This window comes from Gallus gallus, chromosome 3 (assembly GCF_016699485.2).
Source record: "Gallus gallus isolate bGalGal1 chromosome 3, bGalGal1.mat.broiler.GRCg7b, whole genome shotgun sequence".
Taxonomy (NCBI): Eukaryota; Metazoa; Chordata; class Aves; order Galliformes; family Phasianidae; genus Gallus; species Gallus gallus.
The window spans coordinates 17100499-17116636 of NC_052534.1; the positions used below are offsets into that span (position 1 = coordinate 17100499).

At 39.9% G+C, this 16138-nt stretch overlaps 1 protein-coding gene across 8 annotated transcripts in view; it reads left to right on the forward strand.

The window, feature by feature from the left end:
* LBR (lamin B receptor) overlaps nucleotides 1-12650 on the forward strand; it is a 21154-nt gene extending 8504 nt beyond the window's left edge. For 7 of the 8 annotated variants that reach the window (XM_046938535.1, XM_040696869.2, XM_015283626.4 and 4 more), the window contains 13 exons: nucleotides 39-219; nucleotides 1300-1488; nucleotides 2459-2542; nucleotides 2969-3149; nucleotides 4175-4368; nucleotides 4982-5036; nucleotides 6299-6493; nucleotides 7428-7531; nucleotides 7921-8046; nucleotides 8149-8317; nucleotides 8814-8894; nucleotides 8998-9120; nucleotides 10221-12650. In XM_046938535.1, coding sequence (XP_046794491.1) covers nucleotides 39-219; nucleotides 1300-1488; nucleotides 2459-2542; nucleotides 2969-3149; nucleotides 4175-4368; nucleotides 4982-5036; nucleotides 6299-6493; nucleotides 7428-7531; nucleotides 7921-8046; nucleotides 8149-8317; nucleotides 8814-8894; nucleotides 8998-9120; nucleotides 10221-10381 — 1843 coding nt within the window. In that variant the 3' untranslated portion in view covers nucleotides 10382-12650. 8 annotated transcript variants of the gene reach the window in all.
* The last annotated feature ends 3488 nt before the right edge of the window (nucleotides 12651-16138 follow it).

The following is a 16138-nucleotide window of genomic DNA, read 5'->3' on the forward strand; positions in this document are numbered from 1 at the left end:
ATTTAGCTGTGATATCTATTAATTAATCTATTTTCTAGGTATTGCTTTTGGAAAATGCCAAACCGGAAGTATGCCGATGGCGAGGTGGTGATGGGTCGTTGGCCAGGAAGCGTCCTGTACTATGAAGTGCAAGTGACTAGTTATGATGATGCTTCTCATCTTTATACTGTGAAGTACAAAGATGGTACCGAACTTGCTTTGAAGGAAAGTGATATAAGGGTGAGTATGCCTTCATGTGAGTAGCACTACTTCTAACAGAAAATCATATTCATTTGGTGATACAGGTAAGGATGCATCTTAGAAATGCGTAGTCCTTGACTGTCTTCAAAGGTTGGTGCTAAATAATAGCTCTTTCCTATGTGACATTTCATAACACATTCAGCATGCTGATTGTATTTATAAAGAGGCCCCGTTGTGTTCTTTATGTTGAAAAAGCAGCCCTACGCTTAGGGGGAAAAAAGTGTTGGCTTTCAGGAGCTCTACAGCATGATTGTCCATTAAAAAAAAAAAAAGGTTTTGGGTAGTGTAATAAAGCTGGTAATTGGAGGCTTGGTATTAATTTATAGGAACTGTATTTTACCTTTTTTGGCAGTGGTGTAGATGACTGGCTTTTTCTTTTGGGACAAAATGTTTCTACCTTGAACTGCAGACATTTGTTCATTGCCTTCCGTCTGGTTTGTTTACTTTGTGCTCGCAGGTCAGCTAACTCAAGCTGAAAAATTACCTTCCTTTGTAGTAAAGCATTTGTGTCTTACAAAAGTCATGTTGTGTAAATTTTGAATGGCAAGGTTAGGATTGCAGACTTCACAGAGAAATTAACATGTATGCTTCCAGGGAAATTCTCTGATGCCAGTTTTCACATCTAATTTAACAATTTAGCTGATTTATTTTTTATGTTGATAAGAGCTATACTGCCTTTTGCAGATCATTGCACCTTGACATGCCAGATGTACAGATAAAGCCAAGTAAATGAAATGGTAGGCTTTCTTTTAAGCCTTATGCTTAAGAGGATGTTAGGCTTATGAGCTCGGTGCTCACATTGGTAGCTTCCTGATTTCTGTAGCTTTAGCAGGAATTGTCTTCAGCTGAACTTGGGGCAGGATTATTTGGGTGTTACCTGCAAAATGAGTATGCTGTAATTGCTCTTTGTTGACCAGTTTTGTACAGCATCAGTAAAGAAATTAGAGACGGTTGTGTGAACCTGTCTGCCAGAGACACTGTCCCAAAAACCCACAAATTTTGTAAAGCTGTTCTGAATGTTGAAGGTAAGATATTGCTTTTTTCTCCTCTGTCTGTTAGTTACAGTCATCATTCAAGCAGAGGAAAAGCCAGTCTTCCTCAAGTTCTCCTTCCAGAAGAAGTAGAAGCAGATCTCGATCCAGATCTCCTGGTCGGCCAGCAAAAGGCAGACGTCGCTCTTCTTCCCATAGCAGAGAGCATAAAGAAGACAAAAAGAAAATTATTCAGGAAACCAGCTTAGCTCCACCGGTATTGCTTTGTTTGTTCTTGGTTGCATCTTTTTGTTGTCTTTTTGCCAGAAGTTGCTTTTTAATGCATACTGGGATTGTTAATGGAAGAGCCAGGTGTACTTCATATTCCCTCAGCAGCATAATTAGCTGCAAGAAAGGCGTCACAGAAACACCTTATTCCTTAGGAAATAGGCTTTGTACCTTGCCAGTCTGAGAGGAGATTATTGAAATGTATTTTTATGTTCTGTTTGAATGTGGCGATGCTATGAAGTTCTCAAATTAAATACTTGGGCTTAGTTTAGTAAATCACTTCTACTGAAAGCATCCTTTGGCACTGTGAAATTACTGTGGTTTCTGTTTTGTAGCAAACTGCTTTTAGCTGTGCGACCAATAGCCTGTGGACCGTATGTTCATTTTAAGTAGTTTGTAGCCAGCAGTTACACTTAACTTTGGACAGAAAGGTTAAAATATTTTTTATGCTCTTCTCCTGGCTTTTAACTGAGGAGTAGGATTGATCTTCTGGGTGTGGGTTTTTTTGTTTGCTTTTTGAAGAGAATTTATTTCTTATAATGCTGTTTAAAGAAAACTAAACTTTCACAGTCCTGCAGAGTGGTGTCATATATAGGACACTGAAATTTCCTCTGCTTTCACAAATAGAATTACTAAATATGCGTGTACTTTGTACTTGGCACTTCCTACTGATGAGTTAAAAACAGAATAGTTTCAATGTTACTTCTTAATTTCACTGTTTAATTTAAGGAAAAGAAGGTTTTTTTTCCCCTATTTTGAATGGGTTTTCCACCCTTCTTTTTGAGCTGAAACTGTGCATACTTAGGGTTTTGAACCCACTTATTTTCAGGCGGAGAAGGCCAGAACAGCTGCAGTTGGAATAAATTAGTTTGTTAGTGTTTTTAGTTATTCATTATATACTCACACTTAATGGGGATAGTATTTTCAGAAAGATAAAACTATGGTTTTTTTTAAACCAGAAACCAAGTGAGAACAACACCAGAAGGTACAATGGTGAACCTGACAGTACGGAAAGAAATGACACATCCAGCAAACTCTTGGAGGTATGACAACAGAGAATATGGTTGTATATCCTAGTTGTGTTGTGTTTTCCCTTAGCTCTCTCAGAAATCACTAGGAACAGGCAAGACAGTAATCAAGGAGGAATTAGAATGCAACATAGAAAATACATTTGCTGTTCAGCTGACTTGAGTTCAGGGGAGAGAAGCTGTTAGAAGGTAGAGAGCTGATTAGAGCTGCGTGATGTAGATTTTTCTTGTTTGTTTTCCATCAGGCCTTCACTTGTTACTTGTGTTCTAGTGGTTTTTGGAGAGCCTTCATTTAAATGTATAGGTTTAAGAGCTGTGTAGGAGTAGAACACATACGGTTGTTGATTTTTAAAAGTGAATAACGTCCTAAACTATTACAGCAAAATAAATTAAAATGACTAGGGTTTTGTATTTTCTTTCTAAATGCTTTTTCTTCATTAGCAACAAAAATTGAAACCAGACGTGGAAATGGAGCGTGTGCTTGATCAATACAGCTTGCGTTCAAGAAGAGAAGAAAAGAAAAAAGAAGAGATCTATGCAGAGAAAAAGATTTTTGAGGCAATAAAAACTCCGGAGAAACCATCGTCAAAAACAAAGGAGCTAGAGTTTGGTGGAAGATTTGGTATGTGTGCATATCTTAGAGCGGGTCCAGAGGAGGGCCACTAAGATGATCAGAGGGCTGGAGCATCTCTCCTATGAGGAAAGGTTGAGGGAACTGGGGCTGTTCAGCTAGGAAAAGAGAAGGCTCTGAGGAGACCTCATTGCAGCCTTCCAGTACTTGAACAGAGAGTATAAACAGGAGGGGGAATGGCTGTTTACGAGGATGGATAGTGATAGGACAAGGGGGAATGGTCTTAAACTGACACAGGGGAGGTTTAGGTTAGATATTAGGGGGAAGATTTTTCATACAGATGGTGGTGATGCACTGGAACGGGTTGCCCAAGGAGGTGGTGGATGCCCCATCCCTGGGGGCATTCAAGGCCAGGCTGGATGTGGCTCTGGGCAGCCTGGTCTGCTGGTTGGCGACCCTGCACATACCAGGGGGTTGAAATTAGATGATCACTGTGGTCCTTTTCAACTCAGGCCATTCTATGATTCTATGATACGATTTTGGTAACAGTTCATAAAATGTTCATATTATAATTATTGACTGTACTCTCGTGAAGAACTATTTTTCCTCTTTGTGGAGCCTGCTTTTGGACTCCAGAACCATGTTGGTGCATCGAATAGTCTGTAATGATGTTGTCAAAGAAAAGCCCTATTGCGTATGGTTCTCCTGTGTAATACAGTGGAGATCTTGCACAGCGAGATTTAAATGTTGCTTAAATTCTAGTTGGAAATAGCTGGCAAAACTGGTATGTTTTCAAGAGCTGGGTGCTTCCAACTCAAAACTGAAGTATTCTTTATACAGTTTTTTGGGCAGTTTTAAAGAGATGTGGTAGATGCAGTCCTTCAGTTTGCTTCATTCCCCTCTGTAGGAGTGGGAGATATGTCTGTATCCTATGATGTGACTGGAAGACTGCTGCTGTTTTGCTGCAGGGATAGATAATGACCTTATTTCCTACTGATGAAGATTTATTGTTGGTAATGAAACGAGTTTTTTATTTTCCATGTTTATCTTCTAATATGCGTGATGTCTGTTTACAGGGACCTTCATGCTGATGTTTTTCCTGCCTGCTACTGTATTGTACTTACTGTTAATGTGCAAACAAGATGACCCCAGCCTTATGAACTTCCCTCCTCTCCCAGCACTTGAAAGTCTCTGGGAAACTAAAGTGTTTGGTGTCTTTCTTCTGTGGTTTTTCTTTCAAGCTCTGTTTTACTTACTGCCAATAGGAAAGGTAAGCTGGTCAGTAGCAATTGGGTCTTTGTGGATAATTAATTTGTGGGTCAGACTGAAAGGAGGGCTGTATTTGTAGTGTGGTGATGTTGAAAGTACATTAATTCCTTTGATTATTGCTGATTTTTGTGAGCTTAAAATAACACAGTTTCTTAAGAATTTAATGTCAGTGCATTTCATAGCCCTATGGTGGAAAAGGCAGAAAGCACAGTATAGGAGCTCAAATCAAAGTATGGATAACATTTGCTTAATAGAAATCTAGAAGAATTTCAGATATCTGACTTCTAAGCCTGAAGACTCTTTGATACCCAGTGTTCTACTGATAACCAGTAGAAAAAATATTCCTTGCTTTACAGTGCAACTTTCATTTCTGGGGAGTTGCTACTATTTATCCTAGCTGTACTGGTCAAGTAAATGGTCTACTATGCTCTTTTTGTGACGTAAGGGATACTGGCAGGTTCTGAAAGAATACTAGAATTAGTCCATCAGGCTGTTCTATTCTTACACATTTAACATCAGTGAAGCTTCTGTTTGCTTGATGCTCGTTAGGAAGAATGTTTTTTATTTTACTTAGATAGTATTTAATTGAAACTTTAGGACTTTCTCCTCCCTAGGTTGTGGAAGGCCTGCCTCTTTCAAATGGAAGGAAGCTGCAGTACCGGATCAATGGTAAGCGTGTTGCAATTGCTCATTCAGAAGTTCAGTACACCTACCAGATTTGTGGTATTCAGAACCACAAAGTAAAGATAACAAATGAAAAAGGACGCGCTCTGCAGTTAGACTAGGTATCTGCAGAAGCAGTGGATCATATTTATGCTGCCTGAAAACTTCTGGTTTTTTTACTTCCCTATGTAGTAGTGGTGTAGTCCTGCATTTATTTTTCAGTTTTTACTAAAGGAAGGAAAGAAGCCATGTGGTTTGGATGGTTCCAGAAAGCCATTTTCTTGCTTCTTCAGAAGCTAATTCAAAATAACTTTGGAAACCTCTTTGAGAAAAGGAAGATGACTAGTGACAGGGCAACATGCAGAGGGCACTGAAAGACAGGACATTTTGTTTGAACATCAGGAAACACTTCTGAACTGTGAGAATGACTGGGCACTGAGACTGGTTGCCAGAGAGGTGGAGGAATTTCCATCTCTGGAGATCTTCAAAAGTTATCTGTCTGGCTGTGGTCCTGGGCAACCTGATCTCGGTGGCTCTGCTGAGCAGGTGGGCTGCACAAGTCAAAGTACAAAACTTTTGTGCTCAGATTTCGACTTGACACTTTTAATGCCTTAATTGCTGGGAGCTGTATCAAAGTATAAGATAATACGAGGATAAATAAATACCTGTAGAAGAAAAGGTGTTTCTTCAGCTGTCCCACAGAGGATTTCTGTGATCTTCTGCCACTATCCAGTAGTAGTGCCACTGTCCACTGTTAAAGGAGGATTTGAAACCGAATCCTATGTTGTAAAAGTTAAGGACTGCTCAGAGCATTCTGCTATTTAATTTTTTGAAAAGGAGCAAAGGAATTGTCAGAACACAGATGGAATACCTAAGGTACGCTGTGGTGCCCCAGAAATTTGAAGTCCAGAGCATGGGATGTGGAACAAATTGTAGGAATATAGATCATAGGATGGCTTGGGTTGAAAGGGACCTCAAGGATCATCAAGCTCCAACCTCCCTTGCTGCGGGGGTCTGGTCTAATACTAGACCAGACTGCCCAGGGCCCCATCCAACCTGGCCTTGAATACCCACAGGGATGGGGCATCCACAACCTCTCTGGGCAGCTGTGCTGGCACCTCACTGCTCTCTTGGTAAAGAACTTCCCCTGACATCCAGCCTAAATCTTCCCTCCCTCGAAGGGAAAGTGTGGGGAGGCTGGACTGGATAAGTTCTAAGAATGGTATTTCTGTTTTAGCTAATATGTTTTTTTTTTCTACATCCCCTAGGGTTTTATGCTTTTCTTTTGACTGCTGCAGCTATTGGAACCTTACTGTATTTTCAGTTCGAACTTCATTATTTGTATGATCACTTCGTGCAGTTTGCAGTGTCAGCTGCAGCTTTTTCTATGGCATTGAGCATCTATTTGTACATTCGATCCTTGAAGGCACCTGAGGAAGACCTAGCGCCAGGTGGAAATTCTGGTGAGTTATAATTATTTTGGATAATTTATTTACAGCTATTTGCTACAGTTTCATGTTTATGAATTAGGTTAGATTTAAGGCAGGTTGTTATACCTTGACTTTTACTTTCTCCAAATATAAAAGTAATGTTGCAAGTTGAATGGCATTTTTTGTTCACACACAGATACTGTAAAAATGCTTAACATTCTCTTTGGGTTATCTAGCATAGATTAAACCCCAGTAGGCAGCTAAATGCCACACAGCCAGTAGGGTTGTATTCCTCCAGTAGGATGGGAGAGAAAATTGGAAGAAAACTCATGGGTTGAGATAAAGGCAGTTAACTTAAGAGGAAAAGACAAGATAAAACAAAAGCAAACCAGCATTTCAAAGGTAGCATTTCTTTTACTGCACACTTGTGTATCTGGTTGGTTGAGCTTTTAAAAGGCAGTTTTGATTCAGTCATCAAACTGCAAATCTGGAAGTTGTCAGTTATATGCACACCTTTGTAGGACAGTGGATATTGAGAAGTCAGGTAGCACTAAACATTAAACAACGCGCTTAGAAAAGGATCACAGAGTAACTTAGGGAGTTCATAGACAGAAGGTTTAGTATGTTGGAATGAAGTGTTCAAGTATTCTTAGTTCTTTTGTCAGTGCAACATGTATGTGTGTGAAGGGAATTAATGATTATAAATATTTTTTTTCTTTCTTCAGTGCAGTCTTTAAGTGGCTCAGTGACATTTTGCAGCTGTTCTGCACACTGCTTTTTAGTTGATAACTCAGCACAGGCTATCTAGAAGTCAAGGCATTTCCTTCTTTGCCATCTCCTCCCAAACTTAATGCTTTTTCATCTATAATGAGAGAATTTTAATAGGGAGTAGCAAGTGCCTTATAGGGAATGTAGTGATGGGTGAAAAGAATAATAGTACTGACAAGGTGTGTGTCTCATCTTGCAGGATATCTTGTTTATGACTTCTTTACTGGACACGAATTGAACCCTCGTATTGGCAGTTTTGACCTCAAATACTTCTGTGAGTTACGTCCAGGATTAATTGGCTGGGTGAGTCAATAAGCTGAGCTACTTTACATTTTCTTCAGTGATTGGTGCTAAGGATACAATAAGTATTTAAAAACAGAAAAAGAAAATACAGTTTTTTGATACAAAAATAACAAAATTTTGATAAATTTTTAAGGATCATTTTTTGTTTGCCTTAGAACAACTCCTGCACTGTAGCTTGGTTTGCTTTGCGGGGAATGAAAAACCCTCTGAGAGTATGAATATGCTGATGCTACAGCTTTGGAAAAGTAGTTAGTACAAACTCGTTCATGGAACAGGAGTTTTTTAAATCTTAAATATCGGTCAAAACCACCCTTATTAAAATGTCCCATAGCATAATAGAAAAAAAAACTTGTTCAAGGAAAATGTATAATTAATATGTTTTTAATTAGGTTGTCATAAACTTGGCAATGCTCTTGGCTGAGATGAAGATACACAATCAAAGTATGCCATCGCTGTCAATGATACTCGTGAACAGCTTTCAGCTTCTATATGTGGTGGATGCTCTTTGGAATGAGGTACGATATAGTCTTCAGCCCTGTATTAACCTGAAACTATTTCTAACCACGTTGTTTAAATAATGAAGCTTTGTAAATTCTTAATTCCTTCCTCATTTCTAGGAAGCTGTTTTGACTACAATGGACATTACCCATGATGGATTTGGATTCATGCTAGCCTTTGGAGATTTGGTGTGGGTTCCATTTGTCTACAGCCTACAGGCCTTCTATTTAGTTGGACACCCTATTGCAATTTCTTGGCCGGTTGCAGCTGCAATTACTATTCTGAACTGTAAGTTACAGTAAATGTTGTTGCTACTGATGGTAACAGTACAGTAGTCTCTTCAGATCATTGTCTGGTTCATTTAATGTTGTATACTTGTAGTGAGTTAGTGAGTTTATGAAATAGGCATTGGGTCAATAGAGTAGGCACCTCAAAGAACAGGGCTGCTAGTAGAGCTGTCTATTGCGACACATCACTTCACTTGGGTTTCAAACTCAGTGCTACATAAATAAACTGTAAGTCAGTTCTAAGTGGAAAGTTAGATGTGAAAGTGCAGCTTCTCCAAAATCATAGGTTAGTCATTAACATGCAAAAGCATGTGTGACAGTTCTCCAGTAGCATCTCTAGCTTGTTAGAGCTCTGGGAACTGGAGAGTGTCTTTTCCTCAGAAACAGAATTGATTTCAGTACGGTAAGAGTGACAAGGAGCGTGTGAGAGCTTCTGTTGAAGGACACAAAGCAGGAGAAAATACTGAAAATGCAAAATAAATTCTGTTTATTTCCAGGTATTGGTTATTACATATTCCGTAGTGCAAATTCTCAGAAAAACAATTTCCGAAGGAATCCAGCAGATCCCAAATTGTCCTGTAAGTGCATTTCTTTTATTTATTCAATTACTTCACAGTGTTTCTCTGGACTCGTGACATGCACATTTCTGTTGTTGTATTGACTGCAATGCTCCATTCACAGATCTGAAAGTTATACCCACTGCGACTGGAAAAGGGCTTCTTGTCACAGGTTGGTGGGGGTTTGTTCGTCACCCCAATTACCTTGGTGATATCATCATGGCACTTGCGTGGTCCCTACCCTGTGGTAAGTTCCTAAACCAAAAGGAGATTCTATCTGAAATGGTTGTACATTTGGGCACCTGACTCAGTTTGAAATGTATAAAGTAATAAGTGGGGTGATAAAAGGTTTGATTCAATTAATGGCAAATTTCTGAGTTGCAAGCTTGATGTGACACCTATTTTCTCTTAAATCTGATCCCCTGCATCTTAACATAGACTTGATATTTATTTCTAACGCTTTATCGTTTAGTAACAGTGGGACTTGTTTGCTAACAAGTTCTTCCTTACCTTTTCATTTTAAGGCTACTACCGGTGCTGTAATGTTTTCAAAGGCTGTTCCTATAAAGCTAGAAAATTCATGCAAGATAGAAAAATGGCTTTAGGCACCTCTCTTGCCTGAAGGAGTTTCCTTTCGATACAGGCACACAAATGAGCATGGCAGATGTTCCGAGGCAGAACTACTCAACCCCATGGCACAGTTTGGCTTCTGCAGGCTGTGGGACATATTGAATTGTGGCAGAGTGGGTCTTTGACCAAGTAGTTAAGGCCCTGAGTATCAGCAGAGACCAGGTGTTGAAGCGTATGTGTAGGGATTTTGGATTTAAAATTGAAAGTAGACAATATTGGTAAGCAAAAACACTTGTAGGCAGTATCTTAGAAGAGGATTCCTGCATAAAAATGAGGAACATGAATCCTCTCTTTGTAGCCACCTGGTGGGAGTGGGAGGGGATCAGGTAAGTGGTGCACTCCAAGCAGAAGTAGTTACCATTCACACCCAAAACAGAAATCCCTGTGTAGTTTGTGGGGCAGCTCAGAGCTGCGGAGACTTAAATACTGCTGTGGTTTTGGTAGCCAAAGAGCTTCAACGTGTGCCAGGTTTGTATACATAGTGAAGTCAGTGGGTTTTGAGACTGAAATAGAGCTTATTTGGGGAGGATAAAGGGATGTTCCCATTCACACGTAAACGTCACATTGAATGCATGCTGTCCTGTTGAATATTAGATGTTTTATTTTGAGCAGAAGGTGCTTCAGTCTCTTAAGTTCATGTCACCACCTGCTGTTAACAGCTAAAATTTTCAGAATTGTTCATGCCTTAGAATTGATGTTTCGCCCTTTATTTTACAGGTTTCAATCACATTTTGCCATATTTCTATGTGATTTATTTCATCTGCTTGCTTGTTCATCGAGAAGCTCGTGATGAACATCACTGTAAGAAAAAGTATGGTTTGGCATGGGAAAGGTATTGTCAGCGTGTACCATACCGCATATTTCCTTACATCTACTAGAGCACTCCACATACCTGATCTGCAAATTAAAATATACCTCTCACCTTTGCACTTGGTCTGTCTGTTATCTAGGCTTTAAACATTAAATGTGACCAAACGATGGAGTGCTTCAGCAAGTATTGACAAGTAATCCTAAATACTTATGAGTTATGTGAACTGACTGTCTATGACCTCAATTTAAGAAAAAAATTGTGAATTTTAAAAAGTCTTGGAGCCCTAATTTTTCAAGTTAAATTTTATCTAGAATTCTGAGTTTACATTTTTTTTTTATTGCATTAATTAAGCACTGTGATGTAAAATATGTTATTTTCTTAATACAATAAATACAGGAGTTCCATCCAGTGAATTTTTTTGGTGTTACTTGTACCATCTAACTTCAGATGTCTGACTGAGCTGTCTGAGTGCAGAGAGCAGAGGCTCTGGGCAGCGGATCTGTGAGCGGAGGATTCAGCCCTGAGGAGGGCCCACGCTCTCCGTGCTGTTGCCCTGCAGCCCCTGGCTCTGGGTAGTTGGATTTTTGGTCAGGAGGGCTCTGAATGACCCCTCCTGACCTGCGCCTGCTGGAGGGATGGATAGATGGGAAGGAGGGCACAAATATTCCCTCCATCCTACCTCCCTGAGGCGAGAGGGATGCTCGAGCTGCTCTGGCAGTGCCCCAGCCCCCCTGCAGGGGCTCAGACCCCTGAAGGTAGATGATACAAAGGCAGAGCTGTGGGAGCGGTGAATTCTAATCTGGCGTCTTAACAGTGTGAGCACAGGAGTAGCAAAAGGTGCGGCGTGTGCGTATTTGACAGAAAAGAATAAAATGACCACAGTTGGCTTATTCTGATCTTTGTAAAATATGTCTTCGTGTACCATAGCATTTCCCGAGTGTGTATAATAAAAGCTTCCAGGTTTTTTGCTGTACAGTGTTTGGATTTGAAAACGTGCTAACTTTTTTAGGAACAGGGAGAAATTTTTAACTAAAATCCATTTCCAGTAATTTTTTAAAAATGTTCATTTAATAAAGATTTTTGTAAATTAATGTATTAAATCTCGAAACAATTGAAGTGCTCATTTAAATATTTGTATTGACAGATATGCTATGAAAATGTGGCGAGTGCTCCTCTGTCCAAAGTGGGTTTTTTTTTTGTGGGTGTTTTTTTCCAATTTGGCATTGCTACCTCATATGTAGGTTTTGCCTTTTGTACTGTTGCAGATAGAGATAATAGCTATTTTTTTGCTACTGCTATTTAAACCAACATTTTTTACATGAGCCTGTGGTTAAACTCAGCCACGTTCTAATATATTTTTGTATATATTTGAATCTCTGACTAATGTATGTGTTGTAGGCATTAGTTGTATTCTTTGTCTAACTGGCTGTAAATCGGATGCCACTTAAGTATTTTGCTTCCTAAGTAGAGTAATTTTATATTTTACTGAAATAACCTCGCATTAACTAACTAGAGCTAGCGTTTAATGCCATCTTCACAAGGGTTAACTTCTCACGTACTTCCTATGTGAGGTTTATAGCACAACTTCTCCCCGGGGCTTATTAGAGTCAAATGTAGCAGGGAGGGAATTGCAAGCATGTCTGCAGTTGCTTGCAGGAAGATTACTAACAAATGAGAACGTTGCAATTGGTTAATTCTGTTCAGTTCTTTTTAAATATTGATGTAGTTGAAATCTAGCATGTGATGGGGTTTTTGTTATTAATTAAAAACCCTCTATTTTGCACACATGCATTTTTAATGACAATTGTACATGTAAAGTGTATATAATGTAGCTTGCTGAGCTTGATTGTGAGCGTCCTCAGAAAATCTGTATTTTGGTGTTGTAAGGAACATGTGTTGTTAGGAGAAGTATTCTGGTTTCTGGGACAAATAGCAGTGCCTGTAACAACACTGAAGAGCATTCACTTGTGTGAAGCAGCAGATTAAACTGGGCTTTTTTTATGTTGTTTTTTGTTTAATGATCGCTTATTGGATTAGTAGGAATAGCAGTTGTTCAACTGCCCCAGCTTGCAGCTGGTGTTTGAAAATGTACTGAAGCTGGGGACAGTTTAACTCCCCAGCCCTTAAGCTCTGAGTTGCTACTGCCATCCCAGTTTTATCTGTTTCCCACACAAGATTATTAAACCGTAATTCAGACCCCTTCCTTTCAGAAAAGGGTCTTGACTGATAACTTCAGTTTCATTTATATGCTGAATTTGATGTGAATTTGATTTTGAAGTAACTGTTTTTAATACAAACAAGCATATAAGCTAAAATAAAGCTCTTGCTTAAAATTATCTTGTGCTTTGTTTGTTTGTTTGTTTGCCAGTTTAAGGTGTTGTAAGAGTTCACAGATTCATTTTAGTAAGTAAAGATATCTGTTTGCCAGAGTTCCTTTCTCATTGGTGGTTGTAGGCTGAGTGTTAAAAGGTGATGGAAGAAAGACAGAGGTGAAGCATTAGGGACAGACTGCAGCCCCCGTTCCTCATTCTATTATGCCTTTTGGGGGCAGGAGATAGAAGGATATGGGAGGGGGCAGGGAAGGGGTGTTGAGTTGACTTTTAGTTTCTCTCTGCTCTCATCTGTTAGTAAAAGGCAGTTAAGTACATTGATCTCCTTCTGCTCAGCCTGTTTTGCCCATGATGGTAAGTTATCCTGTTGTTATCTCAGCCCTTGAGCCTTTTTCATTCTGTTTTCTCCCTGTGCTCCTTTGAGGAGAGGGAATGAGAGAGTGGTGTGGTAGAGCTGAGTTGGCCATCAGGGTGAAACTGCTGCAATACTCCTCGTTAAAAACCTTGCATGAGAACCATCAGGTGCCTGCTGTGCCAGCTCTGTGACTCATTTTGTGACCCACTGACTTTATCTTGCTTGCTTCCTAGGTTGGCTGTTAACTTGTAGGTGACAGTACTCGGGGATGTGAGGGAGTCCTGTAAAGTAAGCAATGGCTAACGCAGTGCCCTGCTGGACACGCAGAGCTTGTGTTAATACAAAAGTAAAATTAACAGAGCCTAAGATACCACCCAGGAAGAAATGTTAAGTTGCCCTGATGTGAACAAAACTGGTCAAAGTGAAATAGATAAGGAAGGAAGGAACAGTCATAGTTTTGCCTATGGAAAATTACTTACTGTAGATAATGCCAATGCTCGTATAGAGTGGCTCATAATCCAAAACAATTCCCTGCAAACTCTCTCAGAAGCACAGTTCTGTGCGGGGAAGGCAGGTTCAGAGAATGAAGCCTCCCTGAAGGAAGGGTTCTTGTAGAGTCAGGAGTTTTGATCATATCTGTCTTAAATTAGTTCAGAACTTACTTATCATGAAAGTGTGGTGGATGTACTCATCACGTAGCGCAACCAAATAGCATTGCATTATTTATAAACATTATAGATAAGTCTACGTATACAAGATCAGGGAATCCTTTCTGCTATAGGAAAACTTAACTGTGTGTCATCATCTCAAATTTCATTTGGCAGTAGGATTCTCATAGTGGAGTCAGTATTGCTGAGCATCTGTCATTCTGCTTGCTTTGCTGCCAGAGGAGTCTGAGCAGAGTGAGTGCTGCCAGCACAGGGATGCACATCTCACATCAGTCTGAAATGGCCACTGGAAATCTGAGCAGATGTGTGACCTGAGCTCCATCATGGTGATGGTAGGTGCAGACAATGGCTGCAATCGAAGTTATTTTTTTTTCTTGTTAGGCCAGAATTAAAACTCAGTTTTCTGAATGAGAAAACCTTCACAGTCGGCTTCGGAAAATGTGGATTGCTCTGTGAGGTACCACAGAATGGAGAGCTATTGTTGAACATCACATTTCAGGTGAAAAATGAGTTCCTCTGCAAAGGGCATTCCTCACCACTGCAGGAACTTAGGTTTGTATTTAATGTTGGGTTAATACTGAACACACAAGGGGAAATCTGCTCAAATTAATGATTACTTCTTACCTTTAAATCATACTACAGAACTGGGAAAGGAAGTTCCGAGCCTGAGTTAGACTACGCAATATAAAGAGAATGTTGAGGTGTTTAATATCCTATTCTATTCTCTGTGTCCAAGTGGCTTTCAAGATCTCCAAGGGCACCCTGGAACCTCTGGGCAGCATGTGTGAGTGCTCAGATGGACCTGCCTGTGTTCTAGGTTGTGCCCGCTGCCTCTTGGCCTGGCACAGCCACTGAAAAATTGGCTCTGTCCTCTTTGTTCACTCTCTTCTGATATTTATAGGTATATAGGTCTGAGTCAGTCTAAACTATTCATTGTGCGTAACTGAACTTGCCCTTTGAAGGCACTGCAGTATGAGCCATCTAAGCGAGGGCAGTGCTGAAGATGTCAGTGTTAGATTGAGACACTTAAATCTTGCATAGGTGCACAAATAGCATTAGGACAGATGGATTCTATTAGAACACACATTGTACTGTGTCTACTTAGTGTATACAGCAAGAATTCCTGTGCTAGTAATTGTATTTCCCTAATACTTCTCATTTCCTAACAGTGAGCAGCAGAGGGCTCTAGCACATCAGGCTTTCAGGGCAGCTTGAAGAGTCAATCTTAGGACTTCTCAGCGTCTGACACTAAAAGATAAGGGAGGCCTTTAAAGCATTGTGTCCTGTTGGTATAAAAAAAATAAAGCACAACTAATATTTGATGTTTGAGAGAAAGCTCCTGCAGTAGACTCATAGGAGTTTGGAAGAAATCACACCAAATAATTGTGTGGCTTACTTGGAATAAGGATGTGTAAAGATACTTGAGAGTGTCCAGAGCATTACTTCATCCTAAAACCAAAACAAAAATCATTGTAAAGACAATCAGCTGGCAGAGCTCAATTTTTTTTTCCTTCTCTAGCAAATACATTTTCTATCAGAAAAACAAATGAACATAGGAGAGCTTTGCCATGGGATTAAGCGCTGTTCCTACTAAGGAGTAAATAGGATTTCCCATAAAATCGGTGCCATTGGTGGATGGGATTAGAAGGCTCAACTGTGGGTGCTGTCCCACGTCCCTGTCAGGAGGAGAACACAGAGCCTGATGTTTGAGCTGATCTGTTTGGTTTGGAGCTCATTAAACCCTGACCACATTATGGCTGTGTGCTAACCAACAGATAGATCACTGTGTCTGTATCCCACTTGCACAGTCCCCTCGTGCGTGGTTAAAGTTGCCCCAGCAAACTGATCCAAAGGAGTACTGCTGAGAATGACTGTGTTAAATTTAATAGTCTGCCTTATGAAGGTTGTCCATCAAGGCACTAAAAATATCATCCCAAGCAGAAACGAAGGCTGATCTATCCTAATGCTCTACCTTTTCTTAAACTTCCTATTAATTTGAACATGACTGCGTGTAATCCCCACAATGACAGACGTGGCTTGAGTAAGATGATCTGGCACTTTTTCCAACATTAGAAAATAGAGAATTACTCATTGGATTTTCTTCTGAACTGTACAGGATCATAATCAAATAGAAGGCTTTTAAAAACCAGTTGTGCATATTAATTAAGGGTTTGGGTCTTGGAAAAAAAATGAACTGACACAGCAGAAACCCAATAATGTTAATGACTGACGTCATATATTTCATATTTAGAATCACCAAGGGGTGGTTCTCCTTCAAATGAATCATACACAAGGCTTTAGAAACTAGATGTTACTCATGTTGTTTTTACCAGTCACACAGCCTGTTAGTGCCCATCAGAGAATCTTCCTCATAATCACCCTCTCCTTTCCAAACACCTCCAGGTGAATCACTATTAAGAGGAAGAGAGTAAATAATCCTGCAGCACTGCTGCTAACATTGAAATGTGTGT